This window comes from Neomonachus schauinslandi, chromosome 11 (genome assembly GCF_002201575.2).
Source record: "Neomonachus schauinslandi chromosome 11, ASM220157v2, whole genome shotgun sequence".
In the NCBI taxonomy this organism is placed as follows: domain Eukaryota; kingdom Metazoa; phylum Chordata; class Mammalia; order Carnivora; family Phocidae; genus Neomonachus; species Neomonachus schauinslandi.
Window position 1 is genome coordinate 386,742 of NC_058413.1, and position 16,415 is coordinate 403,156.

Consider the following 16,415-nt stretch of genomic DNA (forward strand, 5'->3'; position numbering starts at 1 on the left):
GTCTTCAGGCACCTTAAGTCTGCTCTCCTCTGCCCAGCCTGGAGCTTCACCAACATGGACACTGTGTGAGGTAGCAGACCTCCATGCCGCCACCTCCCCCGGCGAGGTTAACAGTAGCTCCGTAGCCCCATAGCCCCAGCCCTGCTCCCCGTTTTCCCAGAGAGCTCGGGAGTTTGTTTGGACCTCGGCCGCGTTCATGCCGCCCTCGCGGCTGCACGTCTGCCTCGCTGTGCTGTCCTTTGAGGGCTTCCCTGCCCCGCCACTACTTGCCCCTGCTCCGTGGCACAGGTTAGATTAAGGTGTAGATTTTGGGGGCAAGCAAAGCCTTGTAAGTTGAGGAATGTGACAGGGTGCTGGTTGCTTGTCTTCTAGCCAGTATCATACTGGATTAGTGGAAGGAGAAAACAAAGGTAGAAGGGTCACGTAGGGAAAGGTATTCTTTGCAAATGATAAGTTTGTCAACATAGATGTCTTACAAATGAATTACTGGAATGCGAAGCTCAGCAAGATTGCCGGGCACAGGATTAACAAAGATGAAAAGTTATACTCAGAAGTAAGTCATAAAAAGACATGAGAGACCTTCAGAAAGCTTTTCTAAAACAGTTGAGACTGAATGAAGAAAGAGCACTTTCTGGAGGGGAGGTGCTCAGAGAGATGGCCGTGGTGATACCAGTTCCTCCCCGTCCTGACTGGAGCATCCAGAGCCCTAGAGGTGTTGGGAAATTCATAGAGGAGGAAAAGAAAATACCAAGAATTGCCAGTCCTTTTGAGAAAGGGGGAAGTCCCCTATTGGATATTAAGATGTGTAAAACTATTGTGACTACACCAGAATTGCTCCAGGAACGGAGACCAGGCCCCAGGAGCGTGGTGGGGACCTAAAGGGCAGGCCTCGCACGAGGGAGAGTGGTGCTCTTTGTAAAGAAATGTGAGTGTGAGAGACAGAGAGAAAGAGGGTCCAGCTCGCAATGCACACACGGCGCCACCTGGACTGAAGTTGGGAAGCTAGCAAGCAGGTCTCTGGAGCCTTCTGAAGAAAATGCAGGGCGCCTGTCAGGACAGAGAAGGACTCTTAACTCCACACGGGAGCAGTTGGGAGTGTGGTTCCACCATGAGACAGCATCGCAGGTGCCGGAAGGCCAGACCAAAGACCAGGGAGGATGGGAGCCCCTGTACCTCTCAAATTGGAGGGTGTGTTCAGTAAAGAGTCGATGATAGCATACGATGAATTTTTTACTTCTGCAGGAATTCTTTATTTTGAGTATGGTATTAATGGTGAAAACGATCCTATGGGATCCTGATACAATTTCTGTTTCTTACAGAATGCCAATTCCTGTCCAGTTGATCGAACTATATTTAAATGTATTTGTATCCGAGCCCGGTTTGGTGGTAAAATCCTGAAGAAGGTAAGTGTAGATGCTGTGGTTGAGAACCCCTCTTCCCCGCCAATGCCTTATTACGTTGGTCCCTGTCTAATGGGAGAATGAGCTTTGAGGAATTGATTTGTTTTCCTGAAGTGAGCAAATATTAGTTAAGTGCTTTTTAGAAATCCACTAAAATGTCATCTGCAGCATGAAGGGGTGAAGCCGGTCGATGGAGGTGCTGCCTGGTCCACGAGTTCTGGGTGGGAGGGCAGGTGGGAGAGGAGAGTGGGCGGATGGTGGCAGTTTCTCAGACTTCCTCCTCCCCACTCCCACGTGCCTTTTCTACATCTCACAGCTTCTCTCCTCCGCCACAACAGCCAAGGGGGAGACCACACCCCCGATGGTGCTGGGCAGGGGTCACGCACAAGGAGGGCTAAGAAGTTCTCCTCTGCTCTTAGGTGCTTGCTTTTGCTTGTCTGCTTTGTAGAGGCTCGGAGGGCCTGTACGAGTCTTCTGTTGTTGAGGAGGAGCATCCCAGAGACTCGCAGACACACCTTAGACATGGGTCTTGTAGCTGTAGACCTGCTGGTTTCTTTACAAAGGTCACAGAGCCGTAGGTGCACGGGGACTTAGGCCCCCTGTAGGCTCAGGTTTGTGCTGCAGGCAGCAGCTGTGGTTTTGCCAGTTCAGGCCCCTCTCCCCTGTCCCAGAAGCTCTGCTCTCCGTCCCTGGAAGCAGTCCCCATGTCACATAGGCAGCCTTCGTTTACCTGGAGTATCTCCGCCAGGGCAGTGTGTGGACGTGTGTAGAGAGGTCCAAGTGGCACACAGGCGAGCTCAGCTGGAGAAGATCGGGGAGAGAGCCACGGTGCAGGAGGCTGGGGAGGACCCTGAGTCTCCCACCTGGCTCTGGAGAAAAGGCTGAGCGGGTGCTGACACAGACGGAGGAGAGGAGCAAGGCTGTGCCCCACGGTGTGGGGAGACGGGCGGGGGACGGAGGTGGCAACCGTTTGAGGGGAGTGTATCCACAGAGCTTGCGCACCAGGCTGGGGTAACGGCAGCGTAGAGGGGCACGCCCCTGCGCCTGCGTGGAGGGCCTGCCCCCTGTGCAGCTGTGACTGTCCCTGTGCACGTGGCCTCCGGGGCTCCCTGCCTTTGCTGAGTGGAACGACAGTGCTCAAGAAAGGCCTGCTGCTTTTGTCCTGCTCCCCTCCTCACGTTCCCAGCGCCGGGGTCCGGGCTTGTCCCGCCGGCTCCCTCTGCTCTCGGGCCTTCCCGCGGCGGGAGCCGCTTGGTGTGCTCCGCGCCGGCACGGTTGTTGGCTCTGCGGTTCGGGCTCCTGCCGTGTGACCAGTAGGGCTTTCCTGCTTTCAGATTCCAGTGGAGAACGCCAGAGCCGGAGAGCATGAGGAGGAAGACCCAACCTTTTGTGAGGTGTGCGGCAGGAGTGACCGGGAGGACCGTCTGCTCCTCTGTGATGGCTGTGATGCTGGGTGAGCCTGGGGCCCTTCTCGAGGCAGCTCCGGAAGCAGATGAGCCGCTTCTGCTGTCCCGAGTCCCTGACGAGTGGGAAGTCCCTCGGAACTGCTGAGCCCAGCCTCTGAGACTGGGGTTTTAAATGAACCTGTTAGAGGGAAGTCCGCAGGGTTGCTGTTCTGTGCTTCCCACCCACAGCTGTTTGCTGCTGTGGTCACTGAGGCCAAGCACCCTGTGTTCAGAACACCTGAACCCCAGGCCGCTGGTTGGTAGCCAGCAGGCCTCCCGTGCTCTTTTATTCCCCGCCTTTTATACTCTCTACCTGTTCCCCGCCCCCACATATTCTGAGGCCACTTACAGAGATGCACATAATGCATTGAGACGGAGAAAGGCCGAGGGAAACACGAGAAGTGGGGGCTGTGGGGCCAGCCAGCAGGTCCAGGGGCCCAGATAAAGGACACGTGCGGGACCCCGCCTTCTAGGAGGTGAGGTGATCCCTGTGTCCAGCAAGTCCTGGCTCCTGGGAGCCTTTCCCTGGCCTCCTTCCATCCTGGCTCCTCTTCTCAGGGACCCCCGAGGGGGCTGCCGCTGGATGTCTCACAGAATTTTTCTGCTGTAAGCTTGTGGTGAGAGGGTTGTGGCAGCCTCTCAGGGCACGGGTGGTAATGAGAGAATCCCAAGAGGCTGGCAGGTCTGGAACTTTCTCTTGGGCAACAAGTAGCCCTTTTGAGGGTTGGGCTGACAGCAGGAGGCAAGAAGTCTCGAGCCCTGGTGGCCCGGAGCTGGCCCTGGAAGCATTTGAGTTTGTTCCTGTTGCAGACTGGCCCAGGCTTTGACCCCTGCCCAGGGCCTCCCTACCCAGGGCCTCCTGCGTGGAACTTGGTTGGTCACATGCTTGCTCCCCGGACAAATGCCACATGCTGTGCATTTATCTTCCTAGGGCACCTCCCAGGGCCCTCCCTCTCTGGCGCCACCCTCTCGACTCACACACAGTGTAGTTTCCCTTCTTGCGAGTGGCTGCCTGCCTGTGTGCCATCTGAATGCTCCACTAACAGGCTGCTCCGCTGGGGGCCCCGGGAGTTTCCATGTCTGACTGCCCCCTGCTCGTTGGTTGCTATGAGTCTGGAGGACAGGAGAGGGGTGCCTTGGGTGTCCTGCAAACCCTTGAGGCCAGTCCCTGCTCTTGCCATCCCTGTGCATAGTTTACTGACTTGACTGAGTGCAAGCAGGAAGCTGAAGAAATACGGTCTCGTGGGGCCCTGGGGCCGAGTGGGCGGCTCAGCACTCAGAGCTCAGCTCACATACAAAACCAGTCCTTCCTCCGTGTTATGGCCACTCTGGGCCTGGAACAGCTGGATGCTGCAGGAGAGGCCATTGGAGGTGGGAAGGACTGCCTTGTGGGAGGACTGTGGTCCTTGTCACTGGCCTCACCTCTGCAGCCCAGGGCTCCCCAGCCGGATGCCAGGCTTGGGTGCCTTCTGGTGGTCCCCAAGGTGGCTGGTGAGCCCAGGAGAGGCTGTTGGAATGTTCGCTTACAAGGCCTCATTGTTGTTTTCCTGCAGCTTTTGAATTGGGCCCATGGTGCTCAATTCTTTACGCCAGGGTCTGTTTTTAATCCTTGTAACTAAACAGTGACTTTTAGGGATTTTATGTGCTTGAATTGTTTAGCATATAACAAAGCAACTAAGGGATGTAAAAATCCTGATGAGTCTAAAACATTAAGACCGATAAATATAGTGGTTTTATTTATTTATTTTTTATTTTTTTAAGATTCTGTTTATTTATCTGAGAGAGAGAATGAGATAGAGAGAGAGAGCATGAGAGGGGGGAGGGTCAGAGGGAGAAGCAGACTCCCCGCCGAGCAGGGAGCCCGATGCGGGACTCGATCCCGGGACTCCAGGATCATGACCTGAGCCGAAGGCAGTCGCTTAACCAACTGAGCCACCCAGGCGCCCAATATAGTGGTTTTAAACCACCATGCACCCTTACACTGTTAATATCTGGTATCTGCTGAATCTTCCTATCACTGTCTTTCATCTTAACTATCAAGTCTGAAATTACTCCATTACTCTTTTGGAAATGGAATCACAAGGCTGTAGATACACGAATGTGTGTAACAGATCTTTTGGCTGTTACAGGAAGTAAGGTACAGATTATCTGATTTCCTGAAACTTGCTGTTTAATGTGAAGGTAGTATTGAGTCACTGGGGAAGCCATGGAGGACATCACTGCGTCCTGTCGCTGCAGCTTCCATGCGGGCAGGAGGTCAGTTCAGCGTGGCTGTGGCTGCCGGGCAGAGCATTGTCCTCAGCTCAGGAGCTGTGCCCCCATCCTGGCGGCCACTGTGTGACCCTCCCTCCGTGTGAGTCCACAACCAGTCTTCCCCGTGGAGTGACTGCGCTGGACCAGGCTGCCCAGGCCCCACACCTGTCACACACACCAGCGGCCTCTGTTCAAGGCCCTGGAACTTGGCCTGAGGACAACATCAAGTGAACCATGTTGGATCCTTGAAATCCTTTGTGAGAAGCTACAAAATCATTGCTTCTATTCTTGAGACCATGCAGGGAAGGATCTTTTGAGGCTGGGATCTACTTGGGGTGTTGGGGTACTCCCCAGGACTTGATGCTGGCCTGGGCTTGCTGGGTTGCATTCCAGTGAGGGGTTCATGGGGCGAGGGTTTCCACCTGTCCTGGCTCACCAGATGCTCAAATTTCAGCGCTGTGAGCAGTACGTGGTCGTTAAGCTGCACTGAATCTGGGCTCAGGTCTTCAGGGATTTAGCAGGGTGTCCACATGGGTTTTTGTCTGGCTCGGGGCTATCTGGGGTCTTGGCATGAAGCTTGGTGAAGGCTGGCTCGGGCAGCCCATGCCAGCAGCGAGGTGACTCTTCCCAAACTGCTTTCCTTGAAGACTGCGTCGAAGCAACTGGAAGGCCATGTTTAGACCACATTTACGTCTACTCTCAGCAAACAAAACCTTTCTCTATTAGCTCCTCAGACTGGATTGTGAAGTGTGAGGTGCCAACATTTGAAACTCTTGGGGCTGCCAAGTGACAGTGGGATGGGGAAGGGCAATCTGAGGTCTCGTAACCAACCAGAGATGAGCCTCCAGGTGCTGGCAGATGCAAGACACATGCCACAGTCAGCCGCATGTCCCTCATAGGATGGAGCCAACCTGGGTCACGTGGCCACCTGAGTCAGTCCCTCCACACAGTATGCCTCCCGTGGAGGGTTCAGGGACCGTTGGGCCCCCTTTGGAGGACAGAGCTACCCAGCATTCCCCGGGGGGAGGACTGCAGGAACATGAGGAGCCTAGTGTCTCCCGTCTGATGCACGTGGACCTCTTGAGCAGGCCGGCGTGCGCCATGTGTGCAGGGTCAGGTCTGGTGAGATGTTCAAGGCTGAGGCTGTCAGCAGTGCCTTCCTGTGTGCTCGTGGCCTTTTTTCTGCTGGGGAGAGGGAGCCCTGGGTCCCTCCCTCTTCTAAGGACCCCTGTCCATGGGTCAGGGCCCCACCCTCATGATGTCGGTTATCCTCACACCCCCCCCCCGCCCCAGAGACCCCCATCTCCAAATGCAGTCACTTTGGGTATTAGAGCTTCAACATAGGGACTGGGGGGACACAGTTGTCTAGAGCAGGGTGCGCTGCAGTCTTGGGACATGTTCACACGACAGTCGGTGGCTCACTCGGTTGCTGGAGCCCTTGTCTGCCTCCCTCTTGCCCCTGCAGATACCACATGGAATGTCTGGATCCTCCTCTCGGGGAGGTGCCGGTGGATGAGTGGTTCTGTCCAGAATGTGCGGCGCCTGGAGCTGCTCCTGCCGCTGGTAAGGCACCACCTCCCTCCCAGGCCAGGAGCGCTCAGGGGGGCTTCTTGTCTTCTGGGCGAACTTGTAGGGCTTTCTGTCAGCGCAGCTGTATGGCGGTCCATGCATTCAGGGCAGCCCAGGCCCCGGGAGATGCCCCCTGCAAGGCTGAGGGCGTGGTGGGTACACATCAGTCCAGGATTTTCTTTCTTCCCAGATGCAGGGCTTGTGAGCGAGGAGGAGGTCTCCCTGCTCTTGGCTAATGTGGTGCCCACCACCAGCCGGCTTCGGCCCCACTCAGGGAGGACCCGCGCCATTGCTAGGACACGGCAGAGCGAGAGAGTCCGAGCGACTGTGAACCGGAATCGGATCTCCACCGCCAGGAGGATCCAGGTGGGTGCGCGCGCCATTGTGGCTGCCAGTCCTGCTGCAGAGCTGCTCCCACTTGAGCCCGTCTGGGTGCTGCCCACCCTGTGGCAACACCAGCCGCGGGCAGCCCTGGGAGGGGCAGTGGTGGCTCTTTGCAGTCTGGCAGCTCACCCAGGGAAAGCGGCAAGCTGACGGGCAGGGGGTCAGAGGTCCTTGTGGGGGCTGGCCCCATCACAGATGCCTGCAGTCCTTCCTCACCTCCTCCTGTGTCCACCTCGTGCCCCGTGTCCTTTCTCCCTGGTCCCCAGCCTGTGCCGCCCCCGCCCTTGCTGGGTGACCCTGCTGTGCACGAGCACAGTTCACTGCATCAGCCCTGGCTGTGCCGTTCACGCCTCACTGCCTGCCTCGCCCTCATCCTTCATTCTCACCCTGAACTTGCTTCTTGGAGGCCCTCCCAGACCCTGTAGTGCCTGCAGGAAGCTCTCAGCCATTTGTCTGTCAGAAGCAAGAAGGGGACACCGGCTAGGCCTGGTACTGGCAGGCCGAGGGCATCCAGCTTCCGTGGTTCCCTTGGTGGGGGCTGGCATGGGGCTCCTCCAGGGCTCCCAGGTGGTGCCACCCCCACTGGGGTCCTGCCCAGAGTCCTCTGTAGGGCACAGGGAGGTGCGTGAGAGGCCCGAGGGCGGTTGCCCCGCTGACGGCACCCTCCTTGCCATGTAGCATGTCCCACGGTACCTCATGTCTTCTCTGCTGGACGAGACCATTGAGGCCGTTGCTGCAGGCCTGAGCCCTGCTGTGTACCAGCGCCCCGTGGCGCCCCGAGCCCCCGCCAAGCGCAGGAGGAGAGCAGGTAAGCCCAGGTGTGGTGGCTCGGCTGGTGGCCACATGCGTGTGTCCCTGAGAAGCAGTAGGCCACGTGCTCGCCGCCCCCCCCCCCCCCCCGGAGCTTCACCCCCAGAGCCACGTCAGGTTCTGCAAGCTGGCTTTTTCAGGTCACAGACATCCCGCACAGAAGCCCCTCCAGGCCAGGCGGGTTTGGTCCGCTCTGTCCTTCTGAACACCCACTGCAGACCTGCACGCACATCTGGGCAACGCGGCCGCCCTGACCTTGGTTAGGAAGCACTGTGCAGGACTGGGTGGCAGAACTGCCTTTTTGCCCCTAAATGCAGCAGTACACCAGGAGGACCTGGTTCTGGGCTTTTCTCTGTGGGAGCTGTTGAAATGAGTGCTTCATTCTTGTCCTTTGCCGCGTTGGTTCTGGTGACTTGGTCCTAGTAAGTCAGGTCCTTGCCTGGTGCCAGTAGGTCCCTCCCGGGGAGAAGCCTTGGGGCAACACGTTCCGGTTCCTCCCTCGCGTCATCCTCGGCGCTGAGCATGGGGATGGCTTCCAGCATCAGGCTCGAGCTCCGTCTTCAGTGGGCGTGGGCTCCAGTGGAGAGCTCCCCCCCGGTCATCTGTTTAAAGCACTGTGGCTTATTCAGTGGGTCACGATCTGAGGTCTTGCAGCGTCAACTTTATTGATCCAGGGTTGATAGCGAGGACTCCTGTCCCACCTAGCCCTGCCCTTCCCAGCTGATGCCCCCAGCCCCCACCGGGCAGCCCTGGCCTCTTCGCACCAGATGTTAGTTTTGCCTGTTTTCAGACTTCACATAACAAGACGTTCACGAGATCCTGGATGTGTGCTGGTGTGTCACTCAGCATGGTGATTTCGGAGTCTGGGTGGTTGTGTGTGTCAGTGGTTGATTAATTTCCGCTCATTGTTGAGGAGTATGGATGTTGCACAGACATACCGCAGTTTGTTGACGCCGTTTCCTGCGGGGGGTCACTTGGCTTGTGTTGGGTTTAGGGCTGTTGCAGACAGAGATGCTGCGAACGTTCCGAATGTCCTTGTAGCCTTGTACCCGTGTGCCGTAGGCACGTGTTTGGTTTCTCTGAGGAAGGAGAAGACCAGACCGTGGGCTCCCTGGGTCAAGATGCAGTTAAGGTTACGTGGCTGTCTGTAGCCGCATCAGCAGCATGAGAGCCGAGTGCTGCGCGTCCTTCCCAGCCCTGGGGTTGGCCGGTGTTAGTCCTCACCATGACCATGGGGTCTGTGCGACATCCCTGCCGTGCCCTGCGTTCCCCACCGTTGGGCTGAGACCCGGGTGCTGTCTAGCTCTGTTGCTGTGGGGGTGCGGGAGTGGGGATCCTGCATTCATGTGCCTCCCCAGCGTGGGCCCGTGCTCTGTGCATGTTCTCTGCTGAGGGTGGGCCGTCCCTGTCTAGTGGACAGAGCCGGGAAATCCATCCGAAGGTCACGCCCTTTCTTGACTCAACTTATGAAGGTTATAAGGTTTTACTTGTCTCCCATCCGCGTCTCTCGTTTCTCGTGTCAGGAATCCCACACTTCAGTGCTAGCTCGTGTCAGTGCTCACCCCGTTTCCATCCCACAGAACAGCCTCAGAATAACCATTCTAGGTCTTGCCAGCGCTGTAGTTCAAGGCAGGACTGGAAGGTTTTCCTTTTGTCCCCAGCGCGTACCCCACTAACGGCAGGCCACACCCCCATTACTCGGGCATGTGCTCGGGCTGAGAATAGTTCTTCTGTCTTTGGTTATGCCTTGTTTGCTTCATTTTGCGTGGTAGTTCTTTTTTGCATTGGGTTCTTTTTTGGTGTTTTGTTTTGTTTTGTTTCGGCTTTGCTAGTGAATTTTTTATTTTTATAGGCTTCTCTCAAACCTTTGGAGGCATAGGGAGAAACGAATAGTGAACCCCCACTCAGCCATCCTGTCGCCCAGCCTCAGCTTCACTCCTTCCCCTTTACCTGCTCCCTCCCGTATTATTTTGAAGCACATCCTTCATGTCATCATCATTTTACTTGGAGGTATTTTGTAATGTGTTTCAGAAAGATACAGTCTTTTTTCCTTTCAGCTGAAGCGCGGTGTCTATGTGACACCCGAGAGGGTGAATAGTGATTCCTTAACACCGTGAAGTAGTCTGTCAGTGTTGAAGGTTCTAATTGTGTCATAAATGGGATAGAATTTTAAAACCCAGTTTGTTTGAATCCGGAGCCAAACAAGATCCATGTGGCGTTGGCGGCTGTCTGGTGAGCGTCTCCTTGTGCTCTGGACGGTGGAGGGAGCCAGGTCGCCGTCCGCGCCCCTCCCAGTCTGGTGGCCCGCGGGCCGTCCTCGGAGCTGCAAAGTCACTCGCCTTCACCTGGGACTTTTGTCTGTTTGGATTTGTGTTTGCAAGTTGCCTGGTGTTGGGAGCAGGCAGCGCCTGCTGGGCTCCCTGCTCATGCTCCTCGCTCAGCCCCGTGATCTCACTGAGGGAGGCAAGGAGAGGCTTTCCTCCTGCGCCGGCTGCCTCCCAGTCCTGCGGGGGTTTGGCCAACGAAGATTCAGGCCTTGGTTTGTTTCTCGGAAGCACCGAGTTGCTGGTAGCGTCCTTGCAAAGAGCTCGGTTAGGGTTGTCAGCAGCGTTAGGGACTCACGGATTTAGACATGTGTGATGTGTTAATGGCATTCCACGATCGCTGCATCTCCATGGAATCCGCTCCGTCCAGGCTGAAGCCCCTGTCGGTTTCCCGGGGGTACTGGAGCGTCATGGAGTGAGAGTCGCCCTTGAGCCCATGGTAGTGTCCCTGAGGTGACTGACCACGGCCGAACCCTGGTGTTGTGCGGTTTAATCTTTAGGACGTGTTCCTAGAGATGCGCGGTAGGTCCTCTGTCTTCCAGTCTGTGGGGAGAGTTCTCTGTGGTTCGACCAGGTGGGCACACACCTGGGGCCATTTGTTTCCTTTTACTCTGGATCGCCAGGGTTGGTTGGTTTTTTATTTCATTTTGTTATATAATGATGTGAAATGTTTATTGGTTATAAAAGTCAGATTTGCAAATTGCTCTGCACTGCCTTGCTTTCCCTCTCTCGCTCCTCCATGGGTAAACGTTGTTTTTTAAATTATGGCTTATTTCTCCATTAAAAAAACCCCAGTACAGTGCACATGCTGTCTATATGCCAGGTCCTGGCTGTGTACGGCACATCCTTGAGGTGGGGACGCCCAGGGGCTGGGTGGGGGGCCTCAGGGCCCACAGGAAAGCATAGACTCTTAATGTGCTTTTTGTAGGAAGACGGAAGAAAGTGTCGGGAAGAAGGAAAACACAGTCCAGGTCGTGTGTGAAGAGCAGGAGCTCCGGAACGAGGTCTAAGAAACGCCAGGGTCGTGTGAAGAAGAGAAAAGGGAAAACGTCAAAGGTAGCCTTGGAGGGTAGTGTTCCCACTGCGCTGGTCAGTTCCCTTGTGCAGCTAGGTGGTGGGATGCACAGAAAAGCTTCCTTTTTCTGTATTTACTTAGAGGTCCACTGATAAAAATGAACATTTCCACAGGACACATTGAAGATGGGGCTGGGACAAGAGATTTTCCAGGACCCTTCAGAGCCGGGCGTCCTGAGGGGTTGTGTATGACTCTTGGCACCCCAGGGGTGGGCAGGCCAGAGGGTGTGGAGGCAGCAGGGCCGTGACCACCAGCTTGTCCGGGAGGCAAGCAGATTGTTAGCTGGGTGGGGGAATGGAGAGAGGGATTCTGGCTGGGGCGTGCGGCTGGGCTTTCAGCCGGAGTGGTCTCGGCCTCCAGCTCTCTCGCCACCAGGCTTTCAGAGCGGGCCCCTCGTGTGTGTGCAGCCCGTGTCTCATGTCCCTGCTCTGAAGTACCGTCCTCACGGCAGCTCCTGGCTGGACATTGAAAGCACCTTAATACATGAAACACAAAGAGCTCGGTTGTGGCCGTCGTTCAGGTGTTTGCCGCATCTTTGTGTGAATTTATACTCAAGGTCGTTGCCGTTGCCTGACCAGTGTAAATTCTTGGAGCGTACGCCTGTGGAAACCGACGCCTCCGTTTTACATGGAGTACGGGAGCCGCCGCTCCGCTGGTTCATTGAGGTGGAATTCCTGGAGGGATGACCACCCGGGGGCACCGGCGGCACGCCTGCCCGTGTGGGGCTGCCAGTCCCCTCCGCGCTCCTCCTCAGTGTCCGGTCACTCATCACCTGGGTGGCCCGCTCTGCTGCTCGTGATTTTGTGTTCAGAATCAAACACCACCTGCAGTGGCAGGTGTGCCAAGGTCCTGCAGGTGGTTTTGTGGTGCATAGGTGGGGACGTTGGGACGTGTTCATTGATTCTGTTGAAGCAAAACCTCTAGAGTGTTATCGTTAATACACGGGAGGCCCTTCGGCTCCGGTGTAGCATTTCCTCAGCCTACGGTGTGGTGTTTCTGGAGCCTTTAGCTCCCGGCTTGCTCGTCATTCCTTTCCTTTTGTGACTTTGGTTCAGAATGAAGCCACAGCCCGCTCCCGCATCGCACGGACCCTGGGCCTCCGGGGTCCGGCCCGCGGAGCCTGCATCCCATCTGTGCACAAGCCAGCAGACCCCTCTCTGGGGCTGATGCGTGCGGACATCGGAGTGGCCTCTCTGTCGCTCTTCGGAGACCCCTATGAGCTGGACCCCTTTGACAGGTAACTGCAGGGGGATCTCCCTCCTTTTTTTGTGGGCAGTGGCCTCGGATTTTGCATTTGCACAATGAGGGTGAGGATTCCTGACTCCTTTTCAGATTCACATAGGTGGTGTGTGTAGAAAGAACTCTCTACAACCTCACCTGCTCACGTGGAGGAAGGTCTAGTTTGCACATCTGCCCCACCTGCCCTGTGCCCACTCAGAGGCTTGGGCAGTTGCCAACATGAAGCCACTCCGTGGGGCCCGTGTTCAGTTTGGGGGCACAAGGGCTGCCACGTGTGCAGTTGAGGAGGGGCTGGGGGTCTCCCTGGGCCTCCAGTGTGGGGTCACCATTCCTTTGGCCTGTGTGCTCTCTCCAGCAGTGAAGAGCAGTCTGCAAACCCTGCTTCCCCTTTGAGTGCCAAGAGGAGGGTTCTGTCGCAGTCAGCGCTGCGTTCTCACCGGCCTGTGGCCAGGCCCGTGGCCATGGGGCTCTCCAGGTGTGTGCTGGCAGGGACCGTGGTCCGGGGGTGGTGGGGTGGCCACAGATTGGCCTTGCGCTCTGCCTGCCCCGGGAGGAAGTGCTGCAGTCAAGGGCACGAGCTTGGAGTGGCAGGCCACAGTCTGCCTGGGTGCGAGCTGAGGCCAAGTAGCCACGGGTGCTTGGGGCCACCTCTGCCACAGAGCTGCTGCCCCCTGGCTGGATTGTTTGCTTCTGTTTCACCCCTCAGTGAAACCAGTAAACAGGCTGCCTGTTGGTGGCAGTTGGGGTCAGAAGCATCAGATGATTTCACCTCAAACAGCCTGCTTTTCTTTTGTCAGAGCTGCTGGGTGTATCTGATTCCCTCCGCATGCAGGGGCCCGGCAGGTGGCCTCTTCTGCATATGGCAGTCAGGACCTGGCGGGGGGTGCCGGGGCTGGGGGGCACCTGCCTGGCTCGAGGGACTTGGGCATGGGGAGGCAGCCGTGGGTCTGTACCTGCAGGAGGAGCGTTCCTGCTACAGCGCCTGAGCCAGAAGTGGACGAGGCCCCCGTCCCAGACCTGGTGGGGAGCATCCTGTCGGGCCAGAGCCTCCTGATGATGAATGGCGCGGACATCATCATCCACCGGGATGGCTCCCTCAGCGCCAAGAGGGCAGGTGAGGCGGCCGCTGAATGAAGCCCAGCGGTGTCCACGGGGACGCCCTCTCTGCCTTGACACTCTGGGAAGTTGAGGGGGTCATGTGACCCACTGGTTCTCCTTGTTTCTGAGCGAGCGGTAGATGAGACATTTGAGGAACTAAAATGCATTCTCTGCTGAAAATAGACGTAAAAGGGCACAATTTTCTCAGTTCGTCTCTGTTAATTCTACATGACTTTCTGAGCAGAGTTGACAGGCTGGTAGTTTATGTGATGATGGGGTTTCTGGGCCAGTCCACAGACCCTCAGAGGCCGTAATGTGGCTGGTGTATGTGCTCACAGAGCCATGGAACCAGCCCCTGTGGAGCCCTCTCCCATGTATCCAGGCCCTGGCAGGTTTTTGGGGTGGGGGGTGCCCAGCCGTGGAGGATGGAGCAGACTCTGCCCCTCCTGGCAGCCCCTTTGTGACAAGCATCTGTAACTGGCAGGGGCACTTTCTACGGCTATAGAGCACAACTGTGAAACACAAGAGAAAGTCCCCACTGTGGCAGGTGAGCCCCGAGCGCTGCCCGCAGGCTCCCAGGTGCACAGAGGTCTAGCTCAGGGAGCAAGTGGGAGGAGGCATTTATTTATTTATTTATTTATTATTACTTTTTTTTTTTTTTAAGATTTTATTTTTTTTGAGAGAGCAGGCACACGAACCGGGGGGTAAGGGGCAGAGGGAGAGGGAGAAGCAGGCTCCCCAGCCTGACACAGGGCTCAATCCCAGGACCCTGAGATTGTGACCTGAGCCGAAGGCAGACGCTTCACCAGCTGAGCCCCCCAGGCATCCCGGGAATAAGCATTTACAAGCACAGCTTTTAGGAGACAGCCATTGTGATCTGGGCCAGACAACGGACTGCGCTCCATAAAGGAGGTGGCGGGGACTGATGGCCGCTCACCCTCTTGCCTTTCAGCACCTGTTTCCTTCCCACGGAGCACCGGCCAGAGCACAGGTGGCTCGTCCCAAGGAGGGAAGCACCCTGGGCCCGTAGCGCCTCAGTCAGGAAGCGGGTTGCAGAGCGCGGGGCTGAGCTGTCCTGGCACGCCGGCGCCCTCCTGTGTCCCTGCACTCAGGACAGGGGCGACTGTGAGACTGGACTCGTCGGTGACCCCTCCGTCCGGTCAGACTCAGAACCTGTCAGGTGTGCGTGGGCCTGGCTTAAAGCAAAGGGACAACCCCCGATGTGATGGCGACACCCGGCACATTCTGCCCCCCAACTCTGTGTCCTTGAAGACCTCCACTAGCTGCTCTCACTTGCCACCTGCTGGCGCACTGCTGGGCCAGGCCCTGAAGCCGGTTCCCAGGAGGCCCGACATCTCTGAGCTACCGAGGATACCAAAGGTCAGAAGGGAGGACAGCAGCGGCAGACAGGCGGATGTGGCTCCCCCCAGCGAGCAGCGTGTTGAGATCCCCAGTTCCTGCATCAGCCGGCTCACGGGCAGGGAGGGCCCCGGGCAGCCTGGCCATGGTGCCCGAGCAGAGGGCGAGCCCAGCAGCAGGGGCCCACAAGAGCCTGGCCCGCACTCAGGGGGCGGCTCCCAGTCCCCCGCCTCGCTGGGACCCTCGAAGGGGAAGGGTGTCAGCTCGACCTTTGAGAGCTTCAGGATCAATATTCCCGGGAACACGGCACATTCCGGCAGACTCTCCAACCCTGGCTTTTGTAACACGTTCCGGCCTGTCGACAATAAGGTGCAAAGGAAAGAGAACCCCTCGCCCCTGTTCTCCATCAGGAAGACCAAACAGCTCAAGAGTGAGATCTACGACCCCTTTGACCCCACAGGCTCTGACTCTAGTTCTGCCGGCAGCAGCCCCGAGCACCTGGGCTCTGGCCTCCTGCCCTCTGAGATCACGCGCACCATCTCCATCAACAGCCCGAAGGCCCCAGCGTTGCAGACTGTGCGCTGTGTCACCTCCTACACAGTGGAGACTGTCTTTAGAACGGAGCCCGAGCCCCCTCGGGGGCCTTCCTCCAGCGGGCTCGAGCTCCGGAGTGAGGGGGCTGCTGAGGGGGCCTCCGACCTGGAGTGCGAGGGGCTGGGCAAGGGGGCTGCCGAGGGCCAGGCCTCAGCCTCCCGGGCACAGAGGCCATCCCCACCGGAGCCGTGGGAAGACAAGGACCAGCTGCCCTGCAGTACCTTCTTTGGCTCCGAGGAGCGGACGGTGACCTGCGTGACTGTAGCCGAGCCAGAGTCCCCGCCCAGCCCGGACGCACCGCAGATGACCACCCACAGGATCGTGGAGCTGAGGTCCCCTTCCTGCTCCCGCTCCACATCCAGCTCCCGTGGCAGGAAGAAAGCCAAGAGGAAGCGGGCCACTGCCAGGGAGCACAGGAGGACCCGCTCGGGCTCCCGCTCAGGTTCCCGCTCCGGGGACAGGAGCTCACCGTCGGTGTCACCACCACTGGGTGAGGACCACCCCAAGAGGCAGCAGACCAAGTCCCGGGGCCGGAGGTCTTCCAGCGACCACTCCAGCAGCCATGAGCGAGCCAAGCGGAAGAAAGCGAAGGACGAGGGCAGGAGGAGGAAGAGGGAGTCCTGGGGCCATGGCCGGCGGAGGTCCAGGTCCCGCTCAGGCAGCCCTAGCAGCTCCTCCCACGAACGCAGGGAGAGCAGGAGGAGGAAGCGGAGGCGGTCAGGGTCCAGGTCTCGGGGGAGGGAGTGCTCACCCCCCAGCAGCCTGGAGAGAGCCCGGAGGCACCGGCACCCGCGGGAGAGGAGCCCGCGGGAGAGGAGCCCACGGGAGAGGAGCCCACGGGAGAGGAGCCCACGGGAGAGGAGCC

The 16,415-nt window shown here is 57.7% G+C and overlaps 1 protein-coding gene across 1 annotated transcript in view; it reads left to right on the top strand.

Moving 5' to 3' along the window:
- Window positions 1-16,415, top strand: part of PHRF1 (PHD and ring finger domains 1) — a 28,632-nt gene that overhangs the window by 9,527 nt on the left and 2,690 nt on the right. The window contains exons 5-14 of the mRNA XM_044919366.1: window positions 1,320-1,403; window positions 2,735-2,853; window positions 6,564-6,661; window positions 6,858-7,033; window positions 7,730-7,859; window positions 11,114-11,241; window positions 12,316-12,497; window positions 12,855-12,974; window positions 13,459-13,613; window positions 14,550-16,356. Coding sequence (XP_044775301.1) covers window positions 1,320-1,403; window positions 2,735-2,853; window positions 6,564-6,661; window positions 6,858-7,033; window positions 7,730-7,859; window positions 11,114-11,241; window positions 12,316-12,497; window positions 12,855-12,974; window positions 13,459-13,613; window positions 14,550-16,356 — 2,999 coding nt within the window. The remainder of the gene's footprint in view (window positions 1-1,319; window positions 1,404-2,734; window positions 2,854-6,563; window positions 6,662-6,857; window positions 7,034-7,729; window positions 7,860-11,113; window positions 11,242-12,315; window positions 12,498-12,854; window positions 12,975-13,458; window positions 13,614-14,549; window positions 16,357-16,415) is intronic.